This window comes from Lontra canadensis, unplaced genomic scaffold, assembly GCF_010015895.1.
Source record: "Lontra canadensis isolate GAN:19392208 unplaced genomic scaffold, GSC_riverotter_1.0 scaffold57, whole genome shotgun sequence".
NCBI classification, from domain to species: domain Eukaryota; kingdom Metazoa; phylum Chordata; class Mammalia; order Carnivora; family Mustelidae; genus Lontra; species Lontra canadensis.
Genome location: NW_022631051.1, coordinates 12356156 through 12382579, shown reverse-complemented (window position 1 = coordinate 12382579; position 26424 = coordinate 12356156). Strand labels below are relative to the sequence as shown.

Sequence of the window (26424 nt, the reverse complement as noted above, 5' to 3'; positions counted from 1 at the left end):
AGTAGCCCCCTCCCCTCGCCAAGACCGCCCTAGAGGCCTGTGAGGAAGGCTGCAGGTGGGCCTGAGTGGGGTGGGGCGGGGGGGTCAACCTGGAGGCCCAGCCTTTAGAGAAGGGCCCTGTGGGGCCCCCTGGACTCCCGGGTCTCAGGTTCTCGGTCAGTGAGAAATATAAGGCCAGGCTGGAATCCTCTGCCATCGGGCCACTCTCCTTCTTCCCCTGGGCAGACTCAGGACCTGGGCACCAGGTCCCCAAGGACCAGTGTCCTAGAAGTGCCAGCCCTGACTCAGACTCTTCTTGGCTTCTCAAAATGGCAAGAGGCTGGCTTTACAGCCTGCTTAACTCACTGGCTGGTGGGGCCCTGCTCAGGCAGGCATTTCCTGACCTGAGAATAGAAAGGCCCGAAGTGTCCTTTCCACTCTTCCTCCCTGATCTAGTTCCCCACTCTGAAGGCCTGACCCCTCAGCAAAAGGTACCCTCACTTATGCATGGACCAGGCACTATTCTAGCATGAAACCAAGTCTGGGCCTGTGGCGGGCAGATGCCCAACAAAGAGACAAGCACAGAGGTGCTCAGTACAGAGGTGGGGGGTGGGGGACACAATGTTAGGAGCCTCCCCAAGGGGATGCATCTGCAGCATGAGGCCAGCGGCCCTGGTCAGCATGAGGTGGGCAGATGGGTGAGGTCTTAGTGAGTGACCAGGGAAGCTGGAGAGCGTCCCCGCCCATCTGCAGGCCCCAGCAGGTGGGACAAGTCAGGAGTGGACACTGCCAGCCACTGTCAGCTGCCTTCCCCTGGCTGGAGCCATCAGGCAAGGGTGAGGGGCACCCCAGGGGAGGTGCAGGGTAGGGCTGTCCACCTTGGGGACGGTGCCAGGCCAGGTCTCCTCCGAGGCTGCTTTCCCCCTGTTCTCGAACCTTGGGGACAGTGTCCTGTGAAGATCCATCCCAAGCCTGCTCTCTCAGGTGGCTCATGACCTCCTGCGCTGCCACCGTCTCTGACTACAGCTCCTAGCCTGTATACTCTCTAGTTCCTAGGCACCTCCGCAGGGCAAGCCTGCCCTTCCTGCCCATCCAAACTTACACCTGGGTCTGGGTTGCCCACTGGGCACCGGGACAGATGTAGATCACATCACCAGGCCACCCTGTCACCTCTGGGCGATCCCTTCCCAGTGCTCTCCCTGTCCTGCAGGTTGTGGGAGGTAGGCTCTGAGGCAACGTGCCCCTCCAAGCACGGCCCTGACGCCAGCCCAGAAAGCCCTGGGAACCATCAGGGTGGCCACCCCGACACTGCCAGCCAAATGCCACCGGCCTGCAGATCCTGAGGCGGTCCCCAGGGGCTGGCAGGTCGCTCCGCACCTGTGTCCCATACTCTCCGCACCACGTGTCCTGTACTCTCCACCCAGGGCTGCTCCCACTCCCAGTGTCAGGTAAGAGTTCGGTCCTAGCAAAAGGCTGTTCAGTTTAATTTGGAGGAAGGAAATAAGAAAGGATCCACTCTCCAGGATGAAGAATAACACCGGGAAGTACACGCTCTTGCACTGATCTAACAGAGGAAAAAATGGGTGAGTCACAGTCTGGGGCCTGCTTGGGTCCGGAGCATGGTGAGCAGGAGAGAGAAGGAAGGCAGCCAGGCTCCAGGTGGCCTGCTGTCCCCACCTCCTGCTATTCACCCCTGGAGGAACCTTCCCACCCTGTACCTGCTCATGTGTGGCCAGTACCAGTGGTGGTCACTCGCTTCTAAGGTCAGGTTATAAAGGACGGTGCGGCTTCGAGTGTTCTCTCTCTCTCTCTCTCTCAGACCCTGGGCTCAGGTCCCCTGAGGACCCTCAGCAGCCCAGGGAGAGGCCCACAGTGGAGGATCTGAGGCCTCCAGTCAACAGCCAGTGAGAACCTGAGACCTGCCAGCAACTGAGTGAAGAGATGACTGGCTGACACCTTGACCCTCCCGAATTCCTGATCCTCAGGGGTTGCGGGATCACGGGGGTGAGTCAGGTGCAGGCCAAGAGCCTAAAGTGCAGGGGTGGGGACACCCTGGGGAAAGCCAAGTCACCGTGGGAGGGAGCGGTTTCCCTGGGCCGTGGACTCCCGTGGTCTATCACCACACCCAGAACTCGCACGGTGGCTGTGCTCACTTCTGCCAAGCGCTGTGCCAAATGTGTGTCACCGCCATCTTACACACGGCGCGCTGGACACGGAGACACAATAAGCTACCCAGAGGAGCAAAGAGAGCCAAGGTCACCTGGTGGGGGAACCACCCTTTGTCCCACAGCTTCAGAGGCTGCGCTCAGAACAAACAGCGGCAGGAGCTGACATAAGGTTAAGTGATTCTTTATCTCATGAGGCCATGACCTCTGTCACTGTGAGCAATGGGGCAGAGAGTCCCTATACCTCTATGATCCTCAAAGCAAACTGGGGACTGGCATCAGGTGAGCACCTGATGGCTACACAACTGCAGGAAAGAGCGAAGACAGGGAGCATTGCCACCCTCGGCCTCCACTCGGGGAGCACCTGGCACGGCTGCCACCGCTGCCTTCACGTCAAGGTGACACAGCCAAAAGGCTGCATGGGACTGTGAACGGGCAGACAGATGAGCCAGAAGGAGCAAAGAGCCAGTGCAGGGCCTCAGTAGGGGCACAGGCTGGTCCCAGAAGCAGGGCAGGGAGGGCAGGGGAGGACCTGGCATCAGGGTCAGTGTCCCCTCCCAGGAAAGCTGCAGGCCTGTCTGCCCTCTGGTCTGCCAGCTGTCCCTGCCTGTGGGCTGCTGTTCCCAAGGGTATCTTGGGTTTTAGAAGAAATCTTTAGAAGGCCTCTGCCAGAGCCCAGGACCCTGTTGCTTGTCCCTCACAAGCCCACCAATCAACCTTGCTCTGCCCCATGCTGGCTGGCTTCCGTATGCCTTGCCCACGGGGGCCTGGGTAGGAATGCCCCCAACCACAGCAGGTACCCAAGGATGGCTCACAGCCCTCTAAGGTCTCTGGAAAGCCGAAGTCAGGATGCCCTCTCCTCTCCAGAATTCCTATTTATCTATTCATCACAAGGTTTTGTGGTAAGAGAAAGCAACAGATAAACACCTGATGCCAATGCTGGCTCCCCAACTCCTCGCCACACCCACTGTGAAGGGGCTGCTGTCCCCACCTCCATTTTGGGATGGGAGGAAGGTTGAGAGAGTGGTGGGCATGCCAGCAGGTTGTGCCCCCAGCCTTCCAGGGCTCCCATGATATGCTTCTCAAGGATCACCCAGCTGGAGGTCGCCCTGGCCTCACCCTGCCCTGCCCTCACTCCCCATGTAAGGATCAGGACTTGCTGCCACTGGTGGCAGGGGCTGGGGCCCAGCTCTAGCCTCACTGCCTAGTGGATGGGATGGTACCTACCTGGGCCCAGAGAGACCATGCTGGGGGTGGCCTCAGGCCTATGTGGCTGGGGGGGGCCCGAGTCCTTGGATGGGTCTGGTGTGGAGGCCGACGCTGAGGGAGGGCCGGGGATGAGCGCCGTGGAGGTGGCTGGTGCAGGGCGAGGTTTGGTGTGAGCATCACTGGGCCGCTGGAGAGTGTCAGCTGGCACAGGGTCAGGAGCCGTGGGAGCCACAGTCCCAGGGAAAAAGTTCTCTCGGCTATCCTTGGGGTGCTTTGGGGTGGTAGGTGTATCCCCTGCGGCCTGTATGAACAAAGGGAGGTGAGGAAGGCTGGCTGGGCAGCCCAGAGCCCTTGTCATCCCACAGGACACCTGCCTGGGTCTGGGACTGCCAACCTGCCCTCGTGTCACCAGACCCTGAGCCCCCCATGCTCCCAGCGAGGCCCCCAGGCAGCCCTTCAGGACTCTGCAATGCTAGGAAACTGCTGGGGACCCATAGCCCCTCCCTGGGAGGATGTCCAGGCCCTTCTGACAGGGACTCAGCGGAGGGCCTGCAGCTGGCCGACCTCATGCTCCCATTCCCAGGAGCCTCCTGGAGAGAAGCACGACTCCAGGCAGGGGGTCACTGCGACCAATTTGGGGAATGCAGCAAAATGGACCCTCTCTGAGAGGCAGGGGAAGGAGACTCAGGGCCATAACCTCCCCCACAACCGCCGCCCCGCAACCTGCATGGCCAGAGGCGGGCCCAGGCCCCAGCTGCCTGCTGATCCTCTTTGGGCCTTGATCTAATCTAAGAAATGCGACCCTTCCCTGCCCTTGGCTCCTGCCAGCTCAGTATCTCCTTTTGCCGCAAGGCAGGGAAGGTAGGTGTTTGGGGGTTTCCTATGTGGTCCTAACACTGGGAGCGCCCTTTCAGAGGCTGCCATCCTCTATCTGGAGTGCTCATTGCCAACCTGCCCCTACCTGGGTTGGCAGAGGAGGCAGGAGGGTACCCCCGGGGCCAAGCCCCACACTGCGGCCCCGGACAGTTACTCCTGCTCCATGTAGCAGAGGCTGTGGTGAGGGCCGAGCAGGCCACAGGAACCACAGGTCTCTTCTGGGCTTCTGGTCCTCAGCTGGGGGATCAGCCTGCTTGGTCAAGATCCAACTGGACTTCCTCAGACCTAGAGCCCTGGGCAGGGATGGTGGCCTGCTGCCCCATTTCACTGAGAGGAAGCCTGTCTGGACACTAATAGCATCCAGCAGCCTGCTGCTGGGGGACATGAGACTTGAGTCCCCTGGGCTATAAGCAGATGCCCATTGTCCTGAGTTCCTGCCTCCGGACTCCCTGTGGGGTACCCCCCTAGGGGGAAATGCCATGAAGGGGCCACGTGTGGGCAATGATGGGAGGGCAAGACATGTTCTCTTGTGCTGCTGGGGAAGGGGCAGTTGGGCCACCCTTGGAAGGACAAGAGACCACACCTATTCAAATGGCAAGTATTTGCCCTTTGACCCAACGACCCAGGCCTGGGGTCACTCTTGAAGAAATGCCCATATGTGGTACAGGAAGATACCCCATTGGCACTACTGAACGGTACTGCAATGGCCCCCTAGCTTTAGATAGGGTGCCCCCTTTCTCTGCTCGCCAAACCCTGCCTATGGGCCTTTTCTTGAGCTGGGCCTCTCCCAGGAAACCCCTCTCCTTCAGCTCCGGCCCCTTACCCCCTCCTCAGTTCCACCACTCCTCAAAAGCTGTGGCCTCTGACCCCCAAACTGATGGCTTCAGGGTCACCTACACCCAGGGTTCTGGCCTAGACCTCTCTCCTAGAGGAAAAGCCACCGGCCAGAGCCCAGAAGGGCCTCACCCCTCCTCCCTGCCACCAAGTCACGTTGGCCCATCTTCTGACATCTCAAGCTCACCTGTAGCTCGCTGGGCCCCTGCACCAGCCCATCCTCTCCACTCAGGAGTGGGGAGTCTTTCACAGACCCGGCAGCACTCTGCTCCCTCCCTTGCTGACTAAACCTCAGGACACCCATCCGTTCTGCTTCTATCCAGTTCATATCCTAGCCCCGCATCCCTTCCTCTACCTTTGTCCCAAATGGAGTGACCTTTCCAGGTGAGCTCAGCTGGGTAAGGACCATCTTTCCCATTTACAGAAAAGGCAGTTGAGGTGAGGGGACCCCTCAGGTCACACACTCTGAGCTGGGGTCTGGGTCTGCCAAGGCCCCACCCACCATACAGTGCTCCCTATGGGCCCCAGGCTCAGCTGCCTCCTCCATCTCTCCTTGGCCCAGGCTGACGCCGCAAACGGTCCCTCCTGAGGTGTGCCCACTTCGCAGCCTGCAGCCTAGGGCCCTGGCGTGGGGCTGGCCCCATATGAGGAGGTTGGCACAGGCTGGGTGCAGCTTACCTGTCTCTGGGCAGCGGCCCCGAGGTGGACCTGACAGAACTTCACAGCCTGCTCCAGTGCGGCCTCCTCGTCCACCTGAGCCAGGAAATGCTCAAAGTCAAAGGACCCCGGCCATGGTGGCTGGCCTCGTCCGGGCTCCCAGAGTGTGAGGACCAGCTGCTTTAGATCCCCTGACACTCCCGTCTTGCTTGGGGAGCATGGGCAGAAGCACACATCCATCTCCCGGGTCCATCCCTCAGGGCTACTGCTCTGGGCCAGGCCGGTCCTGTTCACATCATGTCCAGGACCATGTTATCGTGTCCTCAGGGGCTGAGACTGGCAGAATGAGAGCTCACTTGAGGAGCAGGATGAGTCTGAGGTATGGGTGGTGGTGGGGGAGGGAAGTTCTGTCTCACCCAGAGCCCAAGAGCCCAGGGTGCCAGGGGGATGGGAACCAGGCCGGAGAGGCCCAGGGGGCCGCCATAGTGGAGCAGTGGGCAGGGTGTGAAGGAGACAGGCCGGGGTGGCAGGAGCAGCCAGGCGGGGACAGGCAGGGTGGGAAAGGGCCCACCCTCACCAGCAGGGAATGCAGGGCATGGTTCTTATTCACCCAGGATAGAAAGAAAGCAAGCCTGATCCCAGATGCTGCGGGGGGAGTGAGAGAACAGGGACTCTCCACAGGTGTACCACAAACAGACACAGTTTGGGAGGAAACCACTTATCAGGATGGACACCCAGTCTGAGCCAGCCGCAGCAGCTCTGGGGGCTCTTGCTGTGGAAATCTTAAATAGAGAAAGAGCTGAATGTCTAACATAGTGGAAAAAAAAAGGGGGGGGAGAAACACACTAAGGAGGGTGGTGGAGGCTCCTCACACGCTTGGGGCACTGACCCTGCTTTGGATGCCAGCCACAAAGGTCTCTGAGGAAGTGCCCTAGAGCCCGGCACCGAGTGGGGTCAGGGGTCCTGTCCCCCCGTGCTGGATGTCATGAGATTTCTGCAAATGGTTTCATTTCCTTTAAAGCTGAGAACAGAGTTTTCCAAGCACTTTGTTTCTTGTCTTTTTCATGTGTTCTCCTCAGCTCTCCTGAGATATAGTTGACAAAATCTCCCCATACTTAAAACATACAACTCGATGACTAGACATGACCTGTTTTTCTGACTCTATGCCCTGCTTGAGGCAGAAGACCTCAAACAGAGGGAAGCAAACAGCAGGGCTGGGTGGGAATTACACCTAATAAGCACACCCCACGGCCCTAGCACCCCTGGACAGAATGGGAAGGACCTTCCGTGAGAACAGAATTGTAGGCCTGCCCCAGGCCACCCACCTGCTTGATGAGCATGTAGGTCTCAGACATGATCCTTTCAATGCGGCCCAGGTCGTAGGCCACACCCTTCTGGCCCTGCTGCCACACACGGTAGGCATCCAGCAGCAGTGTCTTGCCCGACTCCGTGTCCTCCAGGAGCTTCCTCTTTCGGGTGGGCCGTGTGGGTGGCTCCTCAGGGTGGCTGCCCACTCTGGCCCCAGTGGTGGTGGTAGGGGTGGTGGCTGGGGCTGGCTGGGCCGGTGTGAGCGGGCTGGGTTGTTGCCGGGCACTGATGCTCAATTCCTCCAGAGACAGCTCAGTAGGACGGCTCTCAGGGCCATGGTCCCTTGGGGGGCGGCCTGGCTGTGGGGGTGGTGCCCGTTCGGAGTCTGAGCAGCGAGCGGTGGCCTCACCCGTGTCCATGGGCTCGGTAGGCCCTGCCCGGGGACTCTCCTTGTCCTGCTCGCCAGCCTGGTCTGTGCTGTCTCCTGCCTCCATGGCCACAGGCCGGTGGTTGAGAGGACCCACCTTGCCCCCTGGCTCGGCTCCTGGCCCTGGGCCATCCGCCAGAGGGGGCTTCTTGGAGTGGGGGAGGCCCTCTTGACTATCCTCGGGACTGGCCTTATGGGGGACGTCGGTGGTCATCCTGCCTCCAGGGAGGCCACAGGACTTGGGCCCCGGGCGTTCTGACCCCTACGAGAAAATCGAAGGTAAGACTGCATCTTTTGTGTTTCTACCACAAGGGTGACCAGCCCAGGCCACTCTGGGTCTGCCTGTCTGCTAGTTGGCCCAGGCTGGCCCTGGAGACTTGCCTGAGGAAGTCCCTCCCTGTTTTGCTCCTCTCCTCCAGCCTTGAGAGGGGCTGACAGGAGGCGGGAGGTGGCGGGACATGCCTCCACTCTGGAAGAATGGCCTGTGTGGGGACGGTCCTCCTCTAAATGCGAGGCTGAGGGCAGTCCTGGGCATCTAAAGGGGAGGTGACCCACCAGGGGCCACCATGCATGCTGGCCACAGAGCTGAATTCTCCCATTTTGGGCTCTCACGTGTCCCTAATGCACAGCAGCCGAGGTGTAGTCTCAGGGGGCATGACCCTGAGCCCCCGCACCATGGCCCAGCTAGTCCTACTGGGAAGGGGGCACTGCAGCAGCACTGCCCTGCCTCAGCCCCCTCCTGCTAGGTTGGGTGGTCAGGGTGCTCAGCTCTGAGAGGGGGTAAGGGCTGTGCCTGCCTTGAGGTGCAGGGTTGGGGGGTAAAAAGAGGACAGGTGTGCCCGGAGCAACCCGAGGCCTCACTCAGCCCACTGGGAGCCCACCGTGTGCTTCAATATCAGCACTGCTGTGACCCCGAGGTTGACCTGCCAGGTTGGGGTACACTGCTCAGGGAGCAGTCTCAGGGAGTGTTGCTACCCTCCTCCCTGCCCACAAGTCCACATCTGCCACGTGGGCCAGCGCCTTACTAAGTGCCACTTCCTCATTGTGCTGCCTTCCCCACCCAGGGGAGCAGGGGTGTACTACTTCATAGGTAGGGACACTGGGACATGCCTCATGGCAGCTGAGCGAAGGGCCGGGGCGGCCTCCTGGGAGAGGACAGGGGCCATGGGTGTACCTCTGCAAGCTCGCTCAGGGTGTCCTCCAACACCTTCACAGTGAGGATGAAGGCCCGCTGTGCCAGGACCTGGCGGTCAGCATCTCGCAGATACTTCCTGCAGACACAAGGGGGTGGCCGGAGAAGAGAGCAGAGCCTCAGAGCCACATGGCCTGGGATGGTGGCCCACACCTCTCCTTGCCCCAAGAACACCTGCGGGTCCCTCAGCATCCCTCTTGCCTGGGGCACTCCCCAGAAGCCTTCCCTGAGCCTCTTGCCACAGCACCTGGCATGGACTGCTCTGGGCCCTCCCGGCCAAGTGAGAGCTGGGGGCCTCTGGCTTTTCTCTGTAAAGCTTGTCTCCAGAGTGCCCCAGACCCCGGCTGAAGCCCCCCGCCCCCGCCCCCACCCCAGCCCCTACAGGTGAATGAGACAAGAGAAGGTAAAGTGGTGCAGGAATAGAGAACAGCTGTTGGTCCAGCTGGGCCAGACCATGACTCCCAGGATCCCTGACAACCGCCGCAGGTGGCGGCTGCAGCAGATGTCCCTCGGGCCTATCTGTCCCGCCCTGTCTGGCAAAGGGATCCCTGGTTACCTCTGCGGCCCTGGTCCCCCTGTTGCCTGGCCAATTATTACCCACCTTCCCCTGAGGGACCCTGGCTATCATCTGGACCCTGTCTTCCCCCCTGACCTGACGGCACCCTGAAAGCTCCAAGCTAAAGGAAAGCAGGAGGTAAGGAAGGGGTAACTTGTGTTTGCCCTGAGGGCACAGGGCAGGATACTGTTTGATACCAGACAGAGAGGCCCCAGAAGAGAAGGGCTGGTGTGGGCTCCCCAGCCGGTGGAGAGATGCCCCGGGTGGGTGAGGGGCTCTGGCCCACGGCAGTGCCAGCTGCCCTCACGGGGCCCAGTGCGCATGAGGCCGGGCAGCTGCACTCACTTGCCCTGGTCTGGAGTCCGCTGCAGCATGGAGGACACCTTCAGCAGGGTGCTGTGGTCCCGGAGCTGGGCCAGCACCTTGAGCAGCAGCACAATGGAGCGGTTCATGTGCCAGGCGAAGCTGCCCGGCCGGTCGATCTCGTCCACGGGGATCCGCCAGATGCCCTGTGACAGGGACAGAGGTGGGCGTGTGAGGGCAGCTGCTGTGGCTGGAGCCCGCTGCAGTACCAGAAGGCACTCTGCCCGGGCCAGGACACCTTGGAACCCTCCTGCCGTCCCAGGGGAATGGGAGCGTTCCCCCTATGGATGGTGGCAAAGGAGAAACATGCTGTTCTGCCCTGTCCTCTTCTGAATGACTGCGTGGCACGTGTGTACTTGTTTTGTCCTCTGCACGAAACATGCAGGTTGTGCCTAGTCAAACGCAACCAGTTGGAAAAGCCCGGGGCCTCTGTGCCTTCACACAGGTGCTGACTCAGCCACGCGACCAATTCCTAGGGCCAAACTGATGGGTCAAAAGGTGGCCACTGTGAACTTCTGGCAGCTGCTGCTGGCCAGACAGGCTCAAGCCTGGCCCCCACCCATGTGCATTCCCTCCAGCGATGCCCAGAGACAAGAGGGCTAGGCTGAAAATGACCTGCAGCTTGCAGAATGCCCAGCTTGCCTCCAACCTGCCTTTGTCCAGGATACGCTCCACCTGGGACCCCCCCTTCTCCGCCATCCAACCTCACTGTCTGAAGGCTGAACTGGAGCAGGGCTGGCTCTGGGGAGCCCTGCCACCATCTCCCTCAGTCTGGTGTCAGACACCCGGCACCCTGCCCATTGGCAGCTGGGGCATCCCCATACCCAGCACGGTGTCTGAGACCTACTGGTCCAGCTGAGGCATGGTGAAGGAAAAGATGCCCAAAGGAGCGAATTGTAAGTGAAGAGAAGCAGGCCTGAGGCTGCAGGACCTGGACATTAGGATTTACGTCTCTGGGACAGGACTTTGGGGGCCTGGAAGGAGCAGGTGGGCACCCTGCAGCCAACACCCTAGAGAAAGTTCTGCCCAGAATGGACTGGGGCAGGGAGCAAAGCTGTCTCCTCCACCTGGGGGTCCCAGCAGGTGCCCAGGGGGTGTCATTCCCAGACCCGATTCCTGTAGGTGCTCAGTGACTAAGCCCATGCTCTAGCAGTCCTGGGACGGGAGGCAGAGCACCTCCAGCCCTGAGCCACTCAAACAAGAAAGAAGCCTAAAACCCGCAGCTCCAAGCCCCCACAGCCTCCACACTTGATCCCGGGGGCTCACACTGCACACACTGGTGCCACCCCCCTCCCTCCAAGCAGTCTGGGGGTGCTGTGTGAAGGCTGGCAACCACCCTTCATCCCAGGCAGTGCCAAACAAGGCACTAGCTGCTTCCCGGCCTGGACAAAACCAGGAGGCTGAGGCCACCCTCGCCCACAGCACTGATACCAACGCTGTATCTTCCAATGGGGCCCAGGTGGTTTCTACAGCAGTGCAGGAAAAGCTGCCTCTTGAGAGGACAAGAGACAACTTTGAGCAGTTGTCTGGCCAGTGTGCCCTGACACCCTGCCCCCAGATGTGCAGCAACGGCTGAGAAGGTGCCAATCTCTGTTGCCTGCCAGGCCTCGCAGTGTAAGACTGAAGAGCCTGGCTCTTCCACAGCACTGCAGACATCACCCTGTTCCTCACCATGGGCTGCCATAGCCCATGGCAGGGAGGGCAGAGCTCGGAGAGGAGTGACTCCCTCAGGGTCACAGAGCATGGGGATAACCTGAGAGTTGGCCCGTCACCACGCAGCTCTGAGGACAGGGAGGACAAGCCCAAGCAGCCCAGAGGGAAGCCTCCACCACCTGCTCTAGCCCTACACTGCTGGCCTTGGGCTCCTTTCCACACCTCACAGGAGAGGGGGGGAAGCCAGAAACACAGCCTGACCATGTGCGGATACACTGCAGGCGTGTGCCAGGGCTGGCCCAGCGCCATAGGCCAAGTCCAGGAGCTGGGTATGACCCTACTGCTCCGGGATCTCACTCTTCCTTAGGGCATAGAGGGGCATGCCCTGCTCTGCACTGTCAACCATAAGGGCCCAGAATGACCCTGGATTTCACTGAGGGCCTCCCTCTTCCCTGGCTAAACCTCTGAAGACTCGGGGACAGGGGGAGGTCACTTTTCCCAGTGCACCTTGATCTGGGGTCAGAAGGTCTCTCTCAGCTGCCTTGTGAGCACCCCCACCTGGGGGTGGAGGACCCCTGATGTCCTTTGGGGGGCAATCAGGGAGGATGGATGGAAGACACATTTGTTTCTCCAAATGTATGCTGACTTTCCTGGACCCTTCCCTGGTAAGTGGCCCTGTTCATCCCATGTCACCCATGTCCTCCATGCTAGCTGAGTCAGGGCACAGGCTGCAGGAGGGGAAGAGGTCTGAAAACAGGCCTGCCAGGGACTTGGGGTGAGTCCGGCTAAGGGCACAGATAAGAGTCACGGGGCCTCAGATATGGTGCCGGTACCTCAAGAGGCTTCAGGTACTTGGGAGTACATAGGCCCCAATGCCTGGCCCCCACAACTTGCCTGGTGGGCACCAGCCCCAGCCTGCACCAGCCCCAGCCTGCTCACCACCTCTGGAAGGGGCCCATTTCATCCTTGGTAAATTATCAGAAAAGGTTTCTTCCACAGTGCTAGAACCACAGGGTAGCTCCCACACCCCTGCCCCTCCCTGGCATTCAAGCCTGCCCTTTGTGCCCCTAACATTCCTCCCACAGCTTGGGCCTCATCCTGCCTCTTGCTTCTGCTCTTGCCCCCAGTCCATCCACCCAGCCTGGGCCAGGACAAGTTAGGAAAAAGATAATGTCGGTGCATCCCTCCCGCTTATATCCTTGACAGCCAGCTTCCTTACCTACCTCAGCTGAAGCCTGAGCCTCACTGGCCTTTGTACTCCTCCTCCCTTGACTCCAGACACTCACCACACCCTCCCTCTTATAGAACTGTGAATTTTATGCTTTTCACTTTTTGGGGTGCCCTCTCACCTCCTCTGCCCAGCCAGTCTTCTGTGCCCTCTCAAGCCTGGCTATGATGTCACTTCCTCTCTAAAGCCCTCCTGGCTTGCTGCCCTCCTAAGTCTCTGCCAGGACCACTCAGGGTCAGCTCCTTAGATGGTCGGGGGTGGGCCTGTGGCTGGGAATGCATCCTCAGTGTGGGCAGGTCTGCTTCAGCTCCAAGTCCCCAGGGACCCGACACAATCCCGGTAGAGCAGGCAAGGTGTCCAGCTTGAGAAGGGCTTCCTGCTTGCGGAAGCTCCTCCATCTCCCTGCCAGTCCCTCACCCTGGAGGTTTCCAGGGTAGGCGGGAAACAATTCTGCTCACAGGGGAATGAATGCTCTTCGGAGCTCTGGGTGTGCACATGAGCCCTGCACTGGAGCGGGGTGGGTGGTGGATGCCAGCAGCATGCCTCCTTGCTCATGGCAGGTGAGCAACACACTCGCTGAGGGCTGCCAGGACCTGGGGCTGCTTGGAGGTGTACTCTGCCAAGCTCTTGTTCAGGCGGGAGCCAGCTCTCCCCTCTCCCCTGAAACACAGGAGGGCCCGAGAAGGTGATGCCAGAAGGAAAACACATGTGGCCCTCTGCAGGGTGGGCCAGGTGACCACAGCAGACTTTGCAGATGGTGGGGGACATGGGTAGGGTCCCTGCAGAGAGGGGATCCCAAACTCCTGCTCTTGCCCCCAAGTTCTAGAATCAAAGATGCAGGGCATTTACCTGTTTGGTTTTTTTCTCAGAAGAGGGATGGGATGTGCCAAAATGAGCCAGTAAGAATGCTAACAACAACAACAACAACAACAACAACAACAAAACAAACCCTCTCTGGAGGACTTAGCATGTCACCTCCCAAAGTGGGCCAACCTGGGACTGTGAGGGGTGGCCGGGCACCGCTAGACCCATGGGCAATCACATGCAGGCAGGGGCTGTCGTCTGCTCATTGAAGCAAGGAAGTACCTTCAATAAGACACTTTCTGTCTGCCTGCCACCTGCTCCCTATCATGCCATGGCACCACGGGCCTGCCCATCTCACCTTCTGGGACTGCCCTTCCCACCGCTACCCTTCCTCCTGCACCCTGTTCCCAATTTCCAGGATGCTGCTCCCAGCCGGGCAAATCTGGCAGCATCAGAGTTCCACGGTCATGGACGTTTTCAAACATACTCAGCTGGCTCCAACTGCTCACTGTGCAGGTGGGAACCTGAGGCCCACTGAGGGGCACTGAGCTCCCAGCCACCTTGCTGGATGGCAGCCAAGCCCAGAATGCACGGCTGGCGCCCTGGGCTACCTTCCACCACAGCCACGATGGACAGAGAGTCTGTCCGAGTGGCATCTGCCCCGCAGGCCCGTCTGTGATCCCTCTGCAGGCAGAACAGCGTCCCTGTGCCCGGGAACCAGACGCCTGAAGGGCTTCTGGTCAACCCCTAGGGAGGGCCAGGGCCAGGGTGCACCCTGTGAAGACAGGAGTACATGTGTTTCAGGCCATGGTTTGGATCCTCTCACACAAGAGTGGCCTATTCGTCATCTCCTTTCCAGATATGGGCACGCAACCATAACATAACTGCCTATCTCAGAAAGGATGGAAGACCACACAAGTCAGGCAGAGAATCCACGGAAATTCAGAAGGGAACCACAGACACCAGAAGCCCTGGGGAGGTTCCTGCAGACATGCAGCTAGCCTCCAGGGACAGCTGGCCTGAGGGTGGGGAGCCACCAGGCAGAGTCATCAGCTGGCAGGGTGGCAAGTAAGCCAACAACTCAGTCTTCTGCCTGAGCAGTGCCAGGCTTCTGTGTCTACAGCCAGAGCCCCCGCGGTACCCGCAGCCCCAAGACAAGTGGGATGCTTCCCGCTCCCTACAGAGGGGAAGAAGCCGAAGCACCCTCCCCCTACCGCCCCTCGGAGAAGCAGGGAGGGCCCAGGGCGGGGACAGGCAGGTGGTGAGGGACGTCTGCACACGGAAGGAAGGGGTGCCAGCCAGAGTCCCACCTGCAGCAGCCAAGGCCATGTGCGCGGGCCTCAGGGAGGGTGTGGGGGATGTGCCAGGAGGCATCTGAGGGGGAGGAAGAAGGGGCCTAAGGAGAGGGCAGTAGGCTGCAGTGCCTGAGAGGGGGAGCAGCTGGGAAGCGCAGGAGGGAGGCCTGCACTGGGGTGCTGAAGGGCAGGCCAAAGCAGGATCACAGAGGTGAGGGCAGGAGTGGGAGCCAGTGGCAGCAGGGAGCCCACAAAGAGGGTCTGGGACGGGGCTCCCCTCGAGGGGGGAAGGCACCACTGGTGCTGGGCAGGGCCTAGGAGGTATGACTCAGGGTCCCTCCGACTTCTCCCCTATGCCTCATCCACTGGACCCCTGTCCTGTAGCTCTGGCTGCCCCCCAAGACTCCCCTCTGCCAAAGTGCAGGCACACATGCAATCCTGGCTGGGACGGTGCCTGCTTGGAGAGCTCTGAGGAATTGGGGGCACCCAGCAGCAGCCTCGGAGCACTTAGGAACATGGGACCATGCTCGAAGCTCCACCCACGTGCAGCTCCTCAGGAGCAGCTCAGCTGACCCCAGTGCGGCAACCCCAGTGCATCCAAGTGGTTCTAAGCTCCTGGCTAGCAGATGAGGTCACGGAGACTGACTATAACCACCTGAATAATTCATGGAGCCCCAGACTCTGGGCTGAGCGCTTGATACAAGTTACCAAACCCTCCCTGTAGCCTTGAGACTCTGGCATCCTCCTGCTGCTCTTAAGGAAACAGAGCTTCACAAGCTGAGCCCCACACTGGGGCAAGCCTGGGGGCGTTCATGGAGGCTGGACAGCATGGTTGGGGGCCCTTGGAGACTTCCCCAGGGGAGCTGAGAGCTGGGTTGGTGGAAGGGGTGGGGTGCTGCTGGGCCGCCCTACACTCTTGCCCATGAACACACTGGCCACTCCCAAAGGGGGCTGGAAAGCAGAGTAAGGCTGGTGCCTGGGCAGGAAGGCCACGAGGCCTTGGCCTCTGGTCACCAAAACCTTGGCAGGTGGCCCCTCAGGGATGGACAGCAGATGCCTCCGCTGGCATGGAGTACTGTTCCTAGCTGCTAGGCTAAGGTCGTGCTCATTCCCAAGGCTCATGCTGTCTCCAGCACATTGCAGTCTGGGGGCAGCTTCCTTGAGGGGCAGGGACTCCCCTCTCCCCAGATTCCTGATCAGCAGGCCAGTCCACACCTCCCTTCCTGCCTCAGTGTGGGCTGGCAGGCCTTGCCCATCCATACTGTTGGAACCCTGGCTCCCTGCAGACCAGCAGGGCTTGCCATGGCTTAGGAGGAACTCTGAGCTTAGCAGCCCAAAACCACAGGTCCAGATACAGTTCTGACTCTCGGTAGCTCCAAGTGCCCTGTGCAAGGCCACTGTTCAGGCCATTCTCAACAATACACCCCAGGTCATTCTGAGGCTCCCAGATATATCTGTCACCTACACGGATCCCATCTTTCAGTAACAGCTTCTCTGGGGCCCCCTTCCCTCCAAGGGCACAGGCAAAGGCCCCTTGGGGAAACAAGGGGCCCAGAAATGCCAAAGCAGAGGAGGAGGCAGGTGGGAGGTGTGGCCTTGTCGGGCTCTTCCAATTAAGCCACACTCAGAACCAGGGCATGGGCTTGTCACTGAGTGGACGAGGCTCAAGCCGTGGGGACCGGGTGCAGACTCCGATTCCTCCCATGCCCACAATGGCAGGGACTGTCCAAGTGTGTAATCCACCCACCCCTCATTTTCCAGAGGAGTAAGGTGAGTTCACACAACCTGCCCGAAGCTACCTGGTGACCTGGCATAGGACCAGACATAGGGACTAGACTCCCCGATTTCAGGTCTCCCTCCCTGCGTTCTCTCTGAATGCTTACAGAGGTACAAAAGGTCAGCAGTGTGATCTGTGATTTACAGACTAGAAACAAAAACACAGAACCAAGCAGTGATACCAAATCACTTCAGTTTTGAGCCAGGGCCTTTGAAGACCTAGAAGGCCCCCTTGGAAAGGGGAAGCTGGAACTGGACACCTTCTGGCAGAGCAATGAGGAGTGAGTGTCCTCCACCAGTACCTCTGAGTGCCTCAGAGACTTCATAATCTAGTCCCCTGAGTCCCTGCTTTGGGCATGGCCTCCAGGACTCAGGTGTCCCTTCCCCACTCTGCTACTACTAGGGTCATGACCAACTAGGACACCTGGCAAGGCTCAAGCAGGAGGACAGAAGAAAGTAACCAACCCTGGGAGCACCCAAAAAAGCCATAAAGGAGACAGGCTTCTGTGCCTTGGGGATAAACTACGCAGGGAAAGGCAGTGAGATGCCAACAGTACTGCTTGAGACCCAGGGGTGCTCAATCTGTTGAGGCAACAGGTGGGCAGCTGGCTGTCTGGATCCTCTCCAGTTCACCCCAGGCTGCTGCAGCCAGAGTGGCTTACGTCTGCCTGGGGCCTTCTTAGGCCTCACCTACATGACCAGGGGCTTCTCACAGGATGCTTATACAGGCTAGCTCTGGAGATTAGCAGCCAGTCCCAAGCACCCAAATCCTGGCCTGCCCCTTTCATGGCCTCCCGGACTCTGAGCTGCCGAGCACTGGGCAGGAACAGCTGTGTCTCTCTTGCTCACCAGCTCCTCAGGCCCCCGGAACAGATCCTGGGGGGAAGGGAAGGCCTCCCACATGAGAATCAAGCTAGGCAGACGGGACGTGGGGCCACTGGGCCTGCCCAAGCGGCCTCCAGGAAAGGAATGTTTCAGGGCAAAGCCACAAACCCTGGCCTCCAAGTCCCCTCAACCTTGGTGCAGCTCTAAAGTGCCTCTGAGTGAGTCCCCAGCATGAACCAAGGCCTGGACAGGCTCTAGAGAGTTTACGCCCGAGGTGAATCCCCTTTGGGTGCTGGGGAGGCCCAACTCAAGGTTGCTCCAGAGCGGCCTTGGGTCTCCCAGGGTAGATCGGCCTGCGAACTGCACAGAAAGCCAAGTGCATCCCAGGAACCAGGAGTCTCATGGATGGATAAGGCACACCCCCCAGAGGGAGTCCCTGCAAGCAGGAAAGACAAACACACACATATCCAGAGTGAGGGGAGAGAAGGAATGGCTGGTATAAGGAATAATGGGCTGGGAGAATAAGGAGGGAGGGAATAAGGGGAGGGGATGCTCAGGGAAAGCCAGAGAAAAGCCAGGAAGGAGAACGGGCCAGAGGAGCCACCTCTGTCAAGCGGGAGAAAATGGGCAATCCCCTAGAGCTGACCTTATCACCCAGAGTATCCTGAGCAGGAGAAGAAAGGAATGTGGAATTTTTTTGTTTTTGAACTTGCAATTTTTATCTTAAATTTTAACTCGGTAAACAGAGCACAGATATTTTTTTTCTATCATCAAAACTCCTGTCGTTTAAAATGACCACAGAGCATTACCCCACAGGTGTACCCAACCAGTCCCCTCCTGGTGGGCACCTGGGGCTGAGTCCTTAGAATTACTATGAACCATACTGGCTAAACAGCTTTCCCCATAGATCTTTTCTCCTTCTCCTTGGACCGTATCCCCCAAAGGGGACAAAAGAGTGGGTATGCTGCAGCAGCAGGAGCAGGGCCTGGATGCTGACCTATGACAGGGGGTGCGTGTTGGGGGGGGCAGTCCATCATCCCAGGCCTTCCTGGTCCCCAGCTAGCTCTGTGTGCCACAGTATGACAGATGAACAGGCCTCCTAGGGCTGCTTAGCTCCAACATTCCTGTTCGCAGAAAACACAGTGCTGTGAGCACCCAAGGGAGAACCCGCTCCCCTGGCAAAGGGATTCCTGCAACACCCCCCTCGCACCTGGCATGGGTGCAGTGGTGACTCAGAGCTCCAAACAGGCGAGGGCGGGCAGCCTGCTGGCATCCCATTCCCAGGAGCAGTGGGCATGGGGCCGTGGGAGCAGGCTGCTTCCATGCAGGTGACGAGCTGAAGGGAGCAAGAGAGCCCCTCAGTAGGGAGAGGTGCTGGGGTAGATTAGGGCCTCTCCCCCCAGAGAAGCGTAAACACTTTCCACAGTCTAGCCTCAGTAAGGCAGCCTTACTGACCCCATACTGAGCCAGGACAGAATCTGGACCCTTGGCCCTCAGGTTAGGAGCAGCCTTGGGGAGAATACCAGCATCCTCCAAAGTCTTAGGGAGACACCTGTCGCAGGCAAATCCATATGGTCCTCCCAAACAGCAAGACTACTTGGAGAGGGTGTGCAGGGCTGCACTTGGTGCTGTGAGCCCCAGGGGCCAACGGTACTGACAAGGTGCCTGTCCAGCCTCTCTAACATGGGATATTAATTTAGAGCTCATAGGGAGAGACTTGTCTCAAGGCACACAGCCAGCAGGGAGCTGAAACTATGGCAAAACTCAGACTTCTGCTCTTTCCACTGCACCCCGCCTGTCCCCAAGTAAGGCGAACATCACAGTGCCAGGCTGGCAAATGCAGTGCCCTTCCCACAGCTGGCCCACACAGCTCCATCGCCTGCAGGAGCCACCCTCCTCTGCAGTCTTGAGGCCTTTGGGGGCCAAGACGCCCCATCTTCCCGATGCCCCGAAAAGAGCGGGGCCCTGCCCCTCCCACAGCACTTGGAGCCACTGTCCTGCTCCAGGCCTAAGGTTGGTGGCACAGCCAGGGGCAGGCTAGGTTGAACACCACGGGGGCAGGAAGTCCTGCAGCTTCCACTGCAAACCCACCAGGGCCCGCCTCTCTGGCCGCAGGGTTGTACAGAAACCGCCAGGGGCGCCGTCGCCCTCCACCCAAGCAGCGGTCCTGGCGGGGCTCCCGAGGGCAAGGGATTCCCCACGCCATCCACAGGTAATGAGTCCCCAGCACAGGCAGGGTTTGGGGAAGCCTGCAATTTGCCTGCAGCTGGCGCCCGCCTGCTTCCAGCCTCTTTTACCAAATAGACGTCGCACACTGGGTCCCCAGAACTGCTGGCTGCCCCTCCCTACCCCCCCACCCCCCGCCTCCCGCGGAAAACCAGAAACGACAAACAACTAAGTGCGTGGGTGGTGGGGGCAGTCCGCAACTCCACCACGGCCCCGTCTGCGTGTGCCGCAACCTCCCTCGCGCCCCCCCACAACCCCGTCCCATGCCCCCGCCCCGCGCCCCTCTGCACCCTCCCTTCCACTCTGCCGTGGGGCAAGGTCCTGGCCCATCTCCGGGCTCCGAGCAGGCTAGGCAGGCGCTCACAAACCGCTGGCTCCAGCCTCCCACCCCCGCACAGCAGCTATTTATAGCCGGGGAAGCACCGCGCCCGGTCGCCGCTGCCCACCCGGCCAGCCCGCTCACCATCCCCGGGAGCGGCCGGCGCTGCTCCTCCTCGGCGCCGCCCGCCGCGAAGTTGCTCGGGCCAGCGGCGGGAGAGCGGCTTTGGCTTTCGCTTTCGCGCGGCACAGCGCAGCGCACACCCCCGCGCCCTGGCTCGCGGCCCCGGGCTGGGTCGAGCTGGACTCGCCCGGGGCTCGTTGCGCTGGCTTCTCCCCCAGGGGCGCGGGTGCGGGTGCGGGCTCTGCTGGTGCCCGCCGCCCGCCCCCGCGCGCCGCCGCCCGGCCCACCCGGCCGCCCACCTGACGCTGTGCAGGGCGCCGGCCCGGGGGCATGGGGGCGCCGCGGCCCCGCCGCCGGCCGACTTCCTCCGTGGCGGCGCCCGGGAAACCACGGCCCGCGGGCTTCCTGCTGTGCCTGGCGGGCAGGGGGCCGGGGGGGGGGTGGTGGTAGCCCCAGCCGACCCGGGGAGGGCTGGGCAAAAGCTTTGGAAAGCGGGGAGCCGGCAGGCAGAGGAGGAGAGGCGGTCGCGGCCCAGGCCCCCGCCCCCCAGCCCCGGTCAAGTTCCTACCCGCCGGCTCCGCCGTGGCATCTGTGCAGATGAGCTAGGGCGGGCGTCGGGCCATGGCCGCGGAGGCTCGTTCGTTCGCGGCGGGCCGGGGCGGGGCGGGCAGAGCCGGACGGGGCGCGGGCACTCGCTCCCTCGCTCGGCCTGGAAGCGGGCCCAGTAGCGCAACTGACTTGCTGGCCAATCCTCGCAGGTTCCCTGGCCTGGTGGGCGCTGGTGGTGGTGGGTTGCGCACCGGGCGAGGGGTGCAGCCCTCACCGCGGGAGGCTGTGGGTCCCAAAGGCGCCAGACCAAGCGATGTAGGGGTGGCAGAGAGTGCGGGGGACCATGGCAGTCCTCACCCTGCACGCGGTAGCTATGTGACTGGTGCCCCCTGGAGTTGTGCCAGGCGAAGGCCCTGTGGAGGGCAGAGGAGTGGGTGTGTGGGGACACGCAGCTACACTGAGCTGTCCTAGCTGATCCAATGGGGCAGTGGGAGGTGGAGTAAAGACTTTCCCACTAACATCCTCAGGGGGAAGGGCAGAACAAAGATGGCATGGCAGTCCCCCTGTGGGCTTTATAGCTGGCAGGGGCCTCCTTTTTCAGTTGGGCTGCGAGGCTGAGCCTGGAGAAGGCCCTGGGTCAAGGCAGTGGGAGTGGCCAGGGTGGGCTCAGGACCTCCTATCAGACTCTATTCCAAGAAGGGCAGTAGCACCTCTCCCTCTCAGCGCAGGATAGCCTGGAAGGGGGACTGTGCTCCTTCTACAGATAAGGAATGGACTTAGAGGGAAGAGCCTCACCCAGGAATGTAATACTCTGCCCCCAGCACCCATAGCTCCGGTGTGCGCACAGCACTGTGGGGCACATGGCTCCAGGACTGTCCGCCAACTATCAGCAGCTCCTCCCTTCCCAGGTGAGGAGAGGCCAAGCAAAGACAGGGACAGTGGACAGAGAACTGGTGCACCAAGCCCTGGCACCCCCACCGCTGCCCCCCAAACTTCTTTCTCACCACCTCAATGCCAGGACTGCCTTGCTTCCTCCTCCTTTCCCACACACCCAGTGGCCTCAGATCCACCTGGCCCCTATCCTGGTGACACTTGTCCTGGTGCCATCTCCCTGAGCCAACTTGTTTCCACCTATACTACACTCAAGCTAGTTCATGCCCGCTAGTGTTCCCAGTCTTGCTATGTGCCCCTGCCAGGTGCCCTTAGTCCAAATGGGCTTGGGTCTGACCTACCCCTTCAGCCAAGGGGATGTCACACACTCTGTCCTCCCTCCCTGCCCCCTGGAGGACCACTACTCCCTGCCAGGCACTGGAAAAACCAGGCCGTGGTTCTAGAGGTCATCCACTTGCAGGGAAACAAGCATGAGCACAAGCCATCCCAGGGTTATGTGAGGACAAGGGTCTCCTGAGTGCTTGCCATAGGTCCAGACTCAAAGGAGTTCTAAATCCACACAGTGCTCAAGTCACAACAGCCCCTTGCCATCTACATGCATATCATCATTTGACACTCACATGTGGGGACAGGTTCAGAGAGGTTGGGCACTGGTTCAGAGTCACACAGCAGTAAGGTCAGTATGGCCAGGACCCGCTCCCAGGTCTGGCTGGCTTCAGAGCTGGATGACTCCTCCTGGCTGTATGGAAGGCTGGGGCAGACAAGTGACGCTTGTGCCTTGCACAGCTCATGACCTCACTTCATACCTTATCCACTTCCTGTAAGATAAAGTCAGACCAAAGGAGGCTGAGAACATGTGCTCATCACACCTAGGCCAGGAAGAAGCTGTGTTGAGTATGTAGTTCTCTGGAAACCAGCCCCTGTGGTGCTCTCATGACACACCTGAGTCCCAGGGTGGGCTGAGGCAGCCTGGGGTCCCACGGTCTTAGCTGTCATAGTAGGAGGGAGGCCTGTAGCGGGTGAGGGGAGCTCAGGGGCTCTGTGCCAGGCCCCTGCCCAGCAAAGTCTCTGGAGAGAGACTAGCCTGGGACAATGTGTGCTGCCAGTGGTCTCCAGCTTCCTTGGCCCTTCCCCGGGGACCTCACAGTACACAGCACCCCAAGCCCTGGTTTATGCAAGCCCTCTCCAGAGCCCTGTGAGATGGGCATTGACATCTCTAGCTTGTCAGACCACGGCACTAAGGCCCAGAACCAGGAGGGGGCAATCACTCTCCCCGAGCCCTCGGGAGGAAGCCTTCCTGGGCACACTGGAAGCCTCCTGGGGCTTCACATGAGAGTGCTGAGACAGGGAATGCAGTACACAGGCCTCTAACTGCTGTCCAGGAAGGATGGCAGCTCATCCACCTCAAGGTCACCCCTGAAACCTTGGCCACCCTGACCATGCTCACCTAGAGTCCAGCAGGAGCCCCAGCAAGCAGGGTCTAACCTGTGGACTTCCTGCTCTGGGTCAGCCCTGCGGATCAGGATGCCCCTGCCATCTGTCTGGATGTCAAAGGGCATGCTTCTGCCTGTGCATGGAGAAAGAGCAATGTTGGAAGTGGATGTGCTGGCCCTGGGTTGCACGCAGGCCCAAGCCTCCTCAGCCTTGGGCCAGGAGGACCCTCATGCCATCAGAGTGTCCCACTGCCTTTCCAAGGGATGTCTAACCTTAAATCTCCAAAGCAAACTTCAACAATTTATCATAAGAAAACAAAAGTCCCAAGGATACTGCCTGGTCCTACAGGGGTTTTACCAGTCCAGCTCCAGGATGGGTAGGTCACCATGGAGAGGACAACGGTGGCAAGGGCAATAGGTAGGTCGCCCTGAGGGCCACCTCTGCACCCCTGGCCCGAGGCCCCTGGTTAAGGGCCAGCTCTAAGAAGTGCTGACCTGGGGCGCCTGGGTGGCTCAGTGGGTTAAAGCCTCTGCCTTCGGCTCAGGTCATGATCCCAGGGTCCTGGGATCGAGCCCTACATCGGGCTCTCTCCTCTGCAGGGAGCCTGCTTCCTCCCCCCTCTCTCTCTGTCTGCCTCTCCGCCTACTTGTGATCTCTGTCTGTCAAATAAATAAATAAAATCTTAAAAAAAAAAAAAAAAGAAGTGCTGACCCATCACGTCCCCAGCTGCTGTCCACTCAGCAGCCTCTGGCAGCCAGTGGGGAGGTGGGGAGCCAGGGCTTCACCCATTTTCATGTTGGGAAGTTGGGTGGCCAACATTCCTCTTTGCAGCCCCTATCTGGCTCCCCTGCCCACATGGTGCTGTCTGGCCACATTTATTGTCTACACCACAGCCATTTCTAGAATGCCAACAGCTCGCTGCCCCTAGTTAGGATAGGGGCCTGGCCTCCCCCGAAGCACGTGTGCTCCCATGGGTGGCTGCAGAGAGAGAAAGCTGAGCTGGCTCTCCAGGAGCCCAGGGATGATCAGCAAAGCCAGAAGAACTAGAGAAAGCGAAACTGAACGACTGTGGCCTTGTCTGGATGAGCACTCCTTACCAGGAACATGCAGGGTGAGAAGGAGGGTGAGCAGGGTCAGAGGGCAGAGTGTGAACTGTCCCCAGGTGTCAGTGTTGAGTGAGGAGCCACAGAGAAGGATGAACACTGGCCTGCGGGCAGATGCTATGACTTGTGCTACTTAGTAGACAGGAAGACATGCCATGTACCTGGGTGTGGAACTGAGACTGACAGGTGCATCTATGTATGTCCCCAAGCCTCTGCCTCAGCATGTCCTCACCCTGGGGGGTTACCAGCAGAGAGGGCAGACAGGGCACTGTTCACCCTTTTCTGGACACTTTCTGGTCACTGGTGTAGTGCAGCCCGCTGGAGTAGTAACCACAGCCTTCCTTAGAAATAGACGCTTGGGGGTGCCTGGGTGGCTCAGTGGGTTAAGCCGCTGCCTTCGGCTGGGGTCATGATCTCAGGGCCCTGGGATCGAGTCCCGCGTCAGGCTCTCTGCTCAGCAGGGAGCCTGCTCCCTCCTCTCTCTCCGCCTGCCTCTCTGTCTACTTGTGATCTCTCTGTCAAATAAATAAATAAAATCTTAAAAAAAAAAAAAAAAAAAAAAAGAAATAGACGCTTGGCCTTTGGCATATGTGCCAGTGAGGGTAAGCAGCCCCCAGCAGAGGTGGGTTCCCGATCTAGTGAAGCCAGTTAGATCTTAGAGCTTGGCTGCTGCCCCAGGCACTGTTGGCTGAGCTGCCCAGGGGACCATGTGGCCTTAGTGGCCCCCTGTGACCATCCCTTCTCAAGACCTGAGCCAACACAGACCTGCAGGTCACTCCTGGTTCTCTTCTGCTATTACCTTAGTCCCCACTTGACCTAACTTATCTTCCTCCTTGGCTAAGTCCAGGGCTGCCTTTAGGTGGCAGGAATTCTTGAAGTCAACAGTCGCAATCCTCAGCCTTGGGTGTTCTGAGCTGCCAACTAGTTTGGAGGCACAAGCCTTCCTGCTGCTCACCTGCCTCCCTGCTGCAGGACACTGGCTGTGTGTGTGCCTGGGCAGCCTCTCTGCCAAGTACATGCCAGCCTCAGAATGCTGGGCCTCGCAGTCCCATGCTAGCCAGCTTCCTCTCTCTTCCCTGATAGCTAAGATAGTGAAACGTGCCTCTCCTCCGCAGGTATATAGACCCCCAACTACAACCCCACTTCATTCTCATATGCTAGAGCTTCTGGTACTCAGAAATTCTTTAGACTGTGCTCTACGGCTGCAAGAGTGAATTCAGCTGTTTTGCCTGTATGACCATCAGTGAGGACACAGGGAAATGACATGCCCAGGGAAACAGCGCAGCTATGGTGGGCAGGGTGCGACACAAGGATCCCTGTCCCACAGGCTATGGCTGCGTCTGCCTCAACAGAGAGCTGCACCCATGCCATGTGTGGCACTGCAGGGACCAGCATGTGAGCCTCTGGCGTGCACATATTCCTGCCACTGCCTTACCCAGAAGGGAATGCCATGTCCACATTCCCAGTCACCACGAGGCAGACGCAGACACCAAGGCTCTCATGGGCAGGGACCAACGCAGCCACAATACACATCAACTCAGATCACCTGGCACTTCCAGCCCAGCCTGTTTGGGGATCAAGAGCAGAGGTGGCCACAGAGAGAGAAACAAGAACAAGACAAAGGGACTATGCAGCTTCCCGGGGAAGACAAAGTGGCATCCGGGCTGGGTGCTGCTGGACAGGGATCTCCCCCCACAGGGGAAAAGAACAGAGGAGAGACAGGTGGGGGGCCTGTGACAGCAGGGATAGCCAACAGGGACCACGTGCAGGGGCCTCTGTGGAGAGAAAAGGGTCACAGGCAGGGTAGAAAAGGGAGGAGGCCAGCAGGTTTCTCAGGGCAAGCTGAGTCTTGGGGCATGATTGATAGGGACCATGAGAGCCTCCTTGGAGTGAGAAGACGCTTACAATGGGCTCCTCTGAGCCCACCCCCATGTCAAGGCTGGGAATGAGAGCTCTGCCCAGGCTTCTAGAATCGCCCACTCTTTGGAGGACTGCTGAGCTGCTTCCGCTTCATCTCAGGAGGGAAGCCTGCATCCGAGAAAAGCCATGTCTGACATGCACACTGAGAAAATTAGGGCAGTCTAGCTATCGTCTGACCCCAGGTTCCTAATAAATGGCCTTCGTGGGCTGGGGAGGTCTGGGACAGGGGAGGCAGATGGTGGCCTGCTAAGTGAAGGGGAGTGATAGGAACCTCAGTAGGGCCAGGTTCAGGGCACGAATGGCTACAGTAGCTGTGGCCCAGCCCAGGTTTCTTCCCTGGATGGTCCCCACAGGATCCTCATGCAGGGAGAGGTGGAGCTGAACAGTGGGCAGGGGTGAGCCGACATCAACCGCAAGACAGAAGCTAAGTCCTAGGCAAAGCTGGCACCTCCGTGGGCATGTGGGTTCCCAAGCAGGCCCACCACTTTCTCCTGCCCCACAATAGCCACAGGCAGAAACCCTTCAAGTCTCATAAACAGCATCAGAAGGGGAACAAACTAGTCCAGACTCTCCCTGCAGAGCACAGCTCAGTCCACAGTCCACAGAGGTGCCCCTGAAGCAGAAAACATTTGAGATGTGACCAGAAGACGCAACCCAGGCACAGTACCCCTCCCCTCTCTGGAGTAATGTGCAACTTCTGTGACAGCACTGG

At 59.6% G+C, this 26424-nt stretch overlaps 1 protein-coding gene across 1 annotated transcript in view; it reads right to left on the bottom strand.

Moving 5' to 3' along the window:
- The window catches only part of CABIN1 (calcineurin binding protein 1), a 156022-nt gene that overhangs the window by 3610 nt on the left and 125988 nt on the right, over positions 1 to 26424 (bottom strand). The window contains 5 exon segments of the mRNA XM_032876019.1: positions 3372 to 3654; positions 5742 to 5816; positions 7046 to 7717; positions 8630 to 8726; positions 9549 to 9712. Coding sequence (XP_032731910.1) covers positions 3372 to 3654; positions 5742 to 5816; positions 7046 to 7717; positions 8630 to 8726; positions 9549 to 9712 — 1291 coding nt within the window.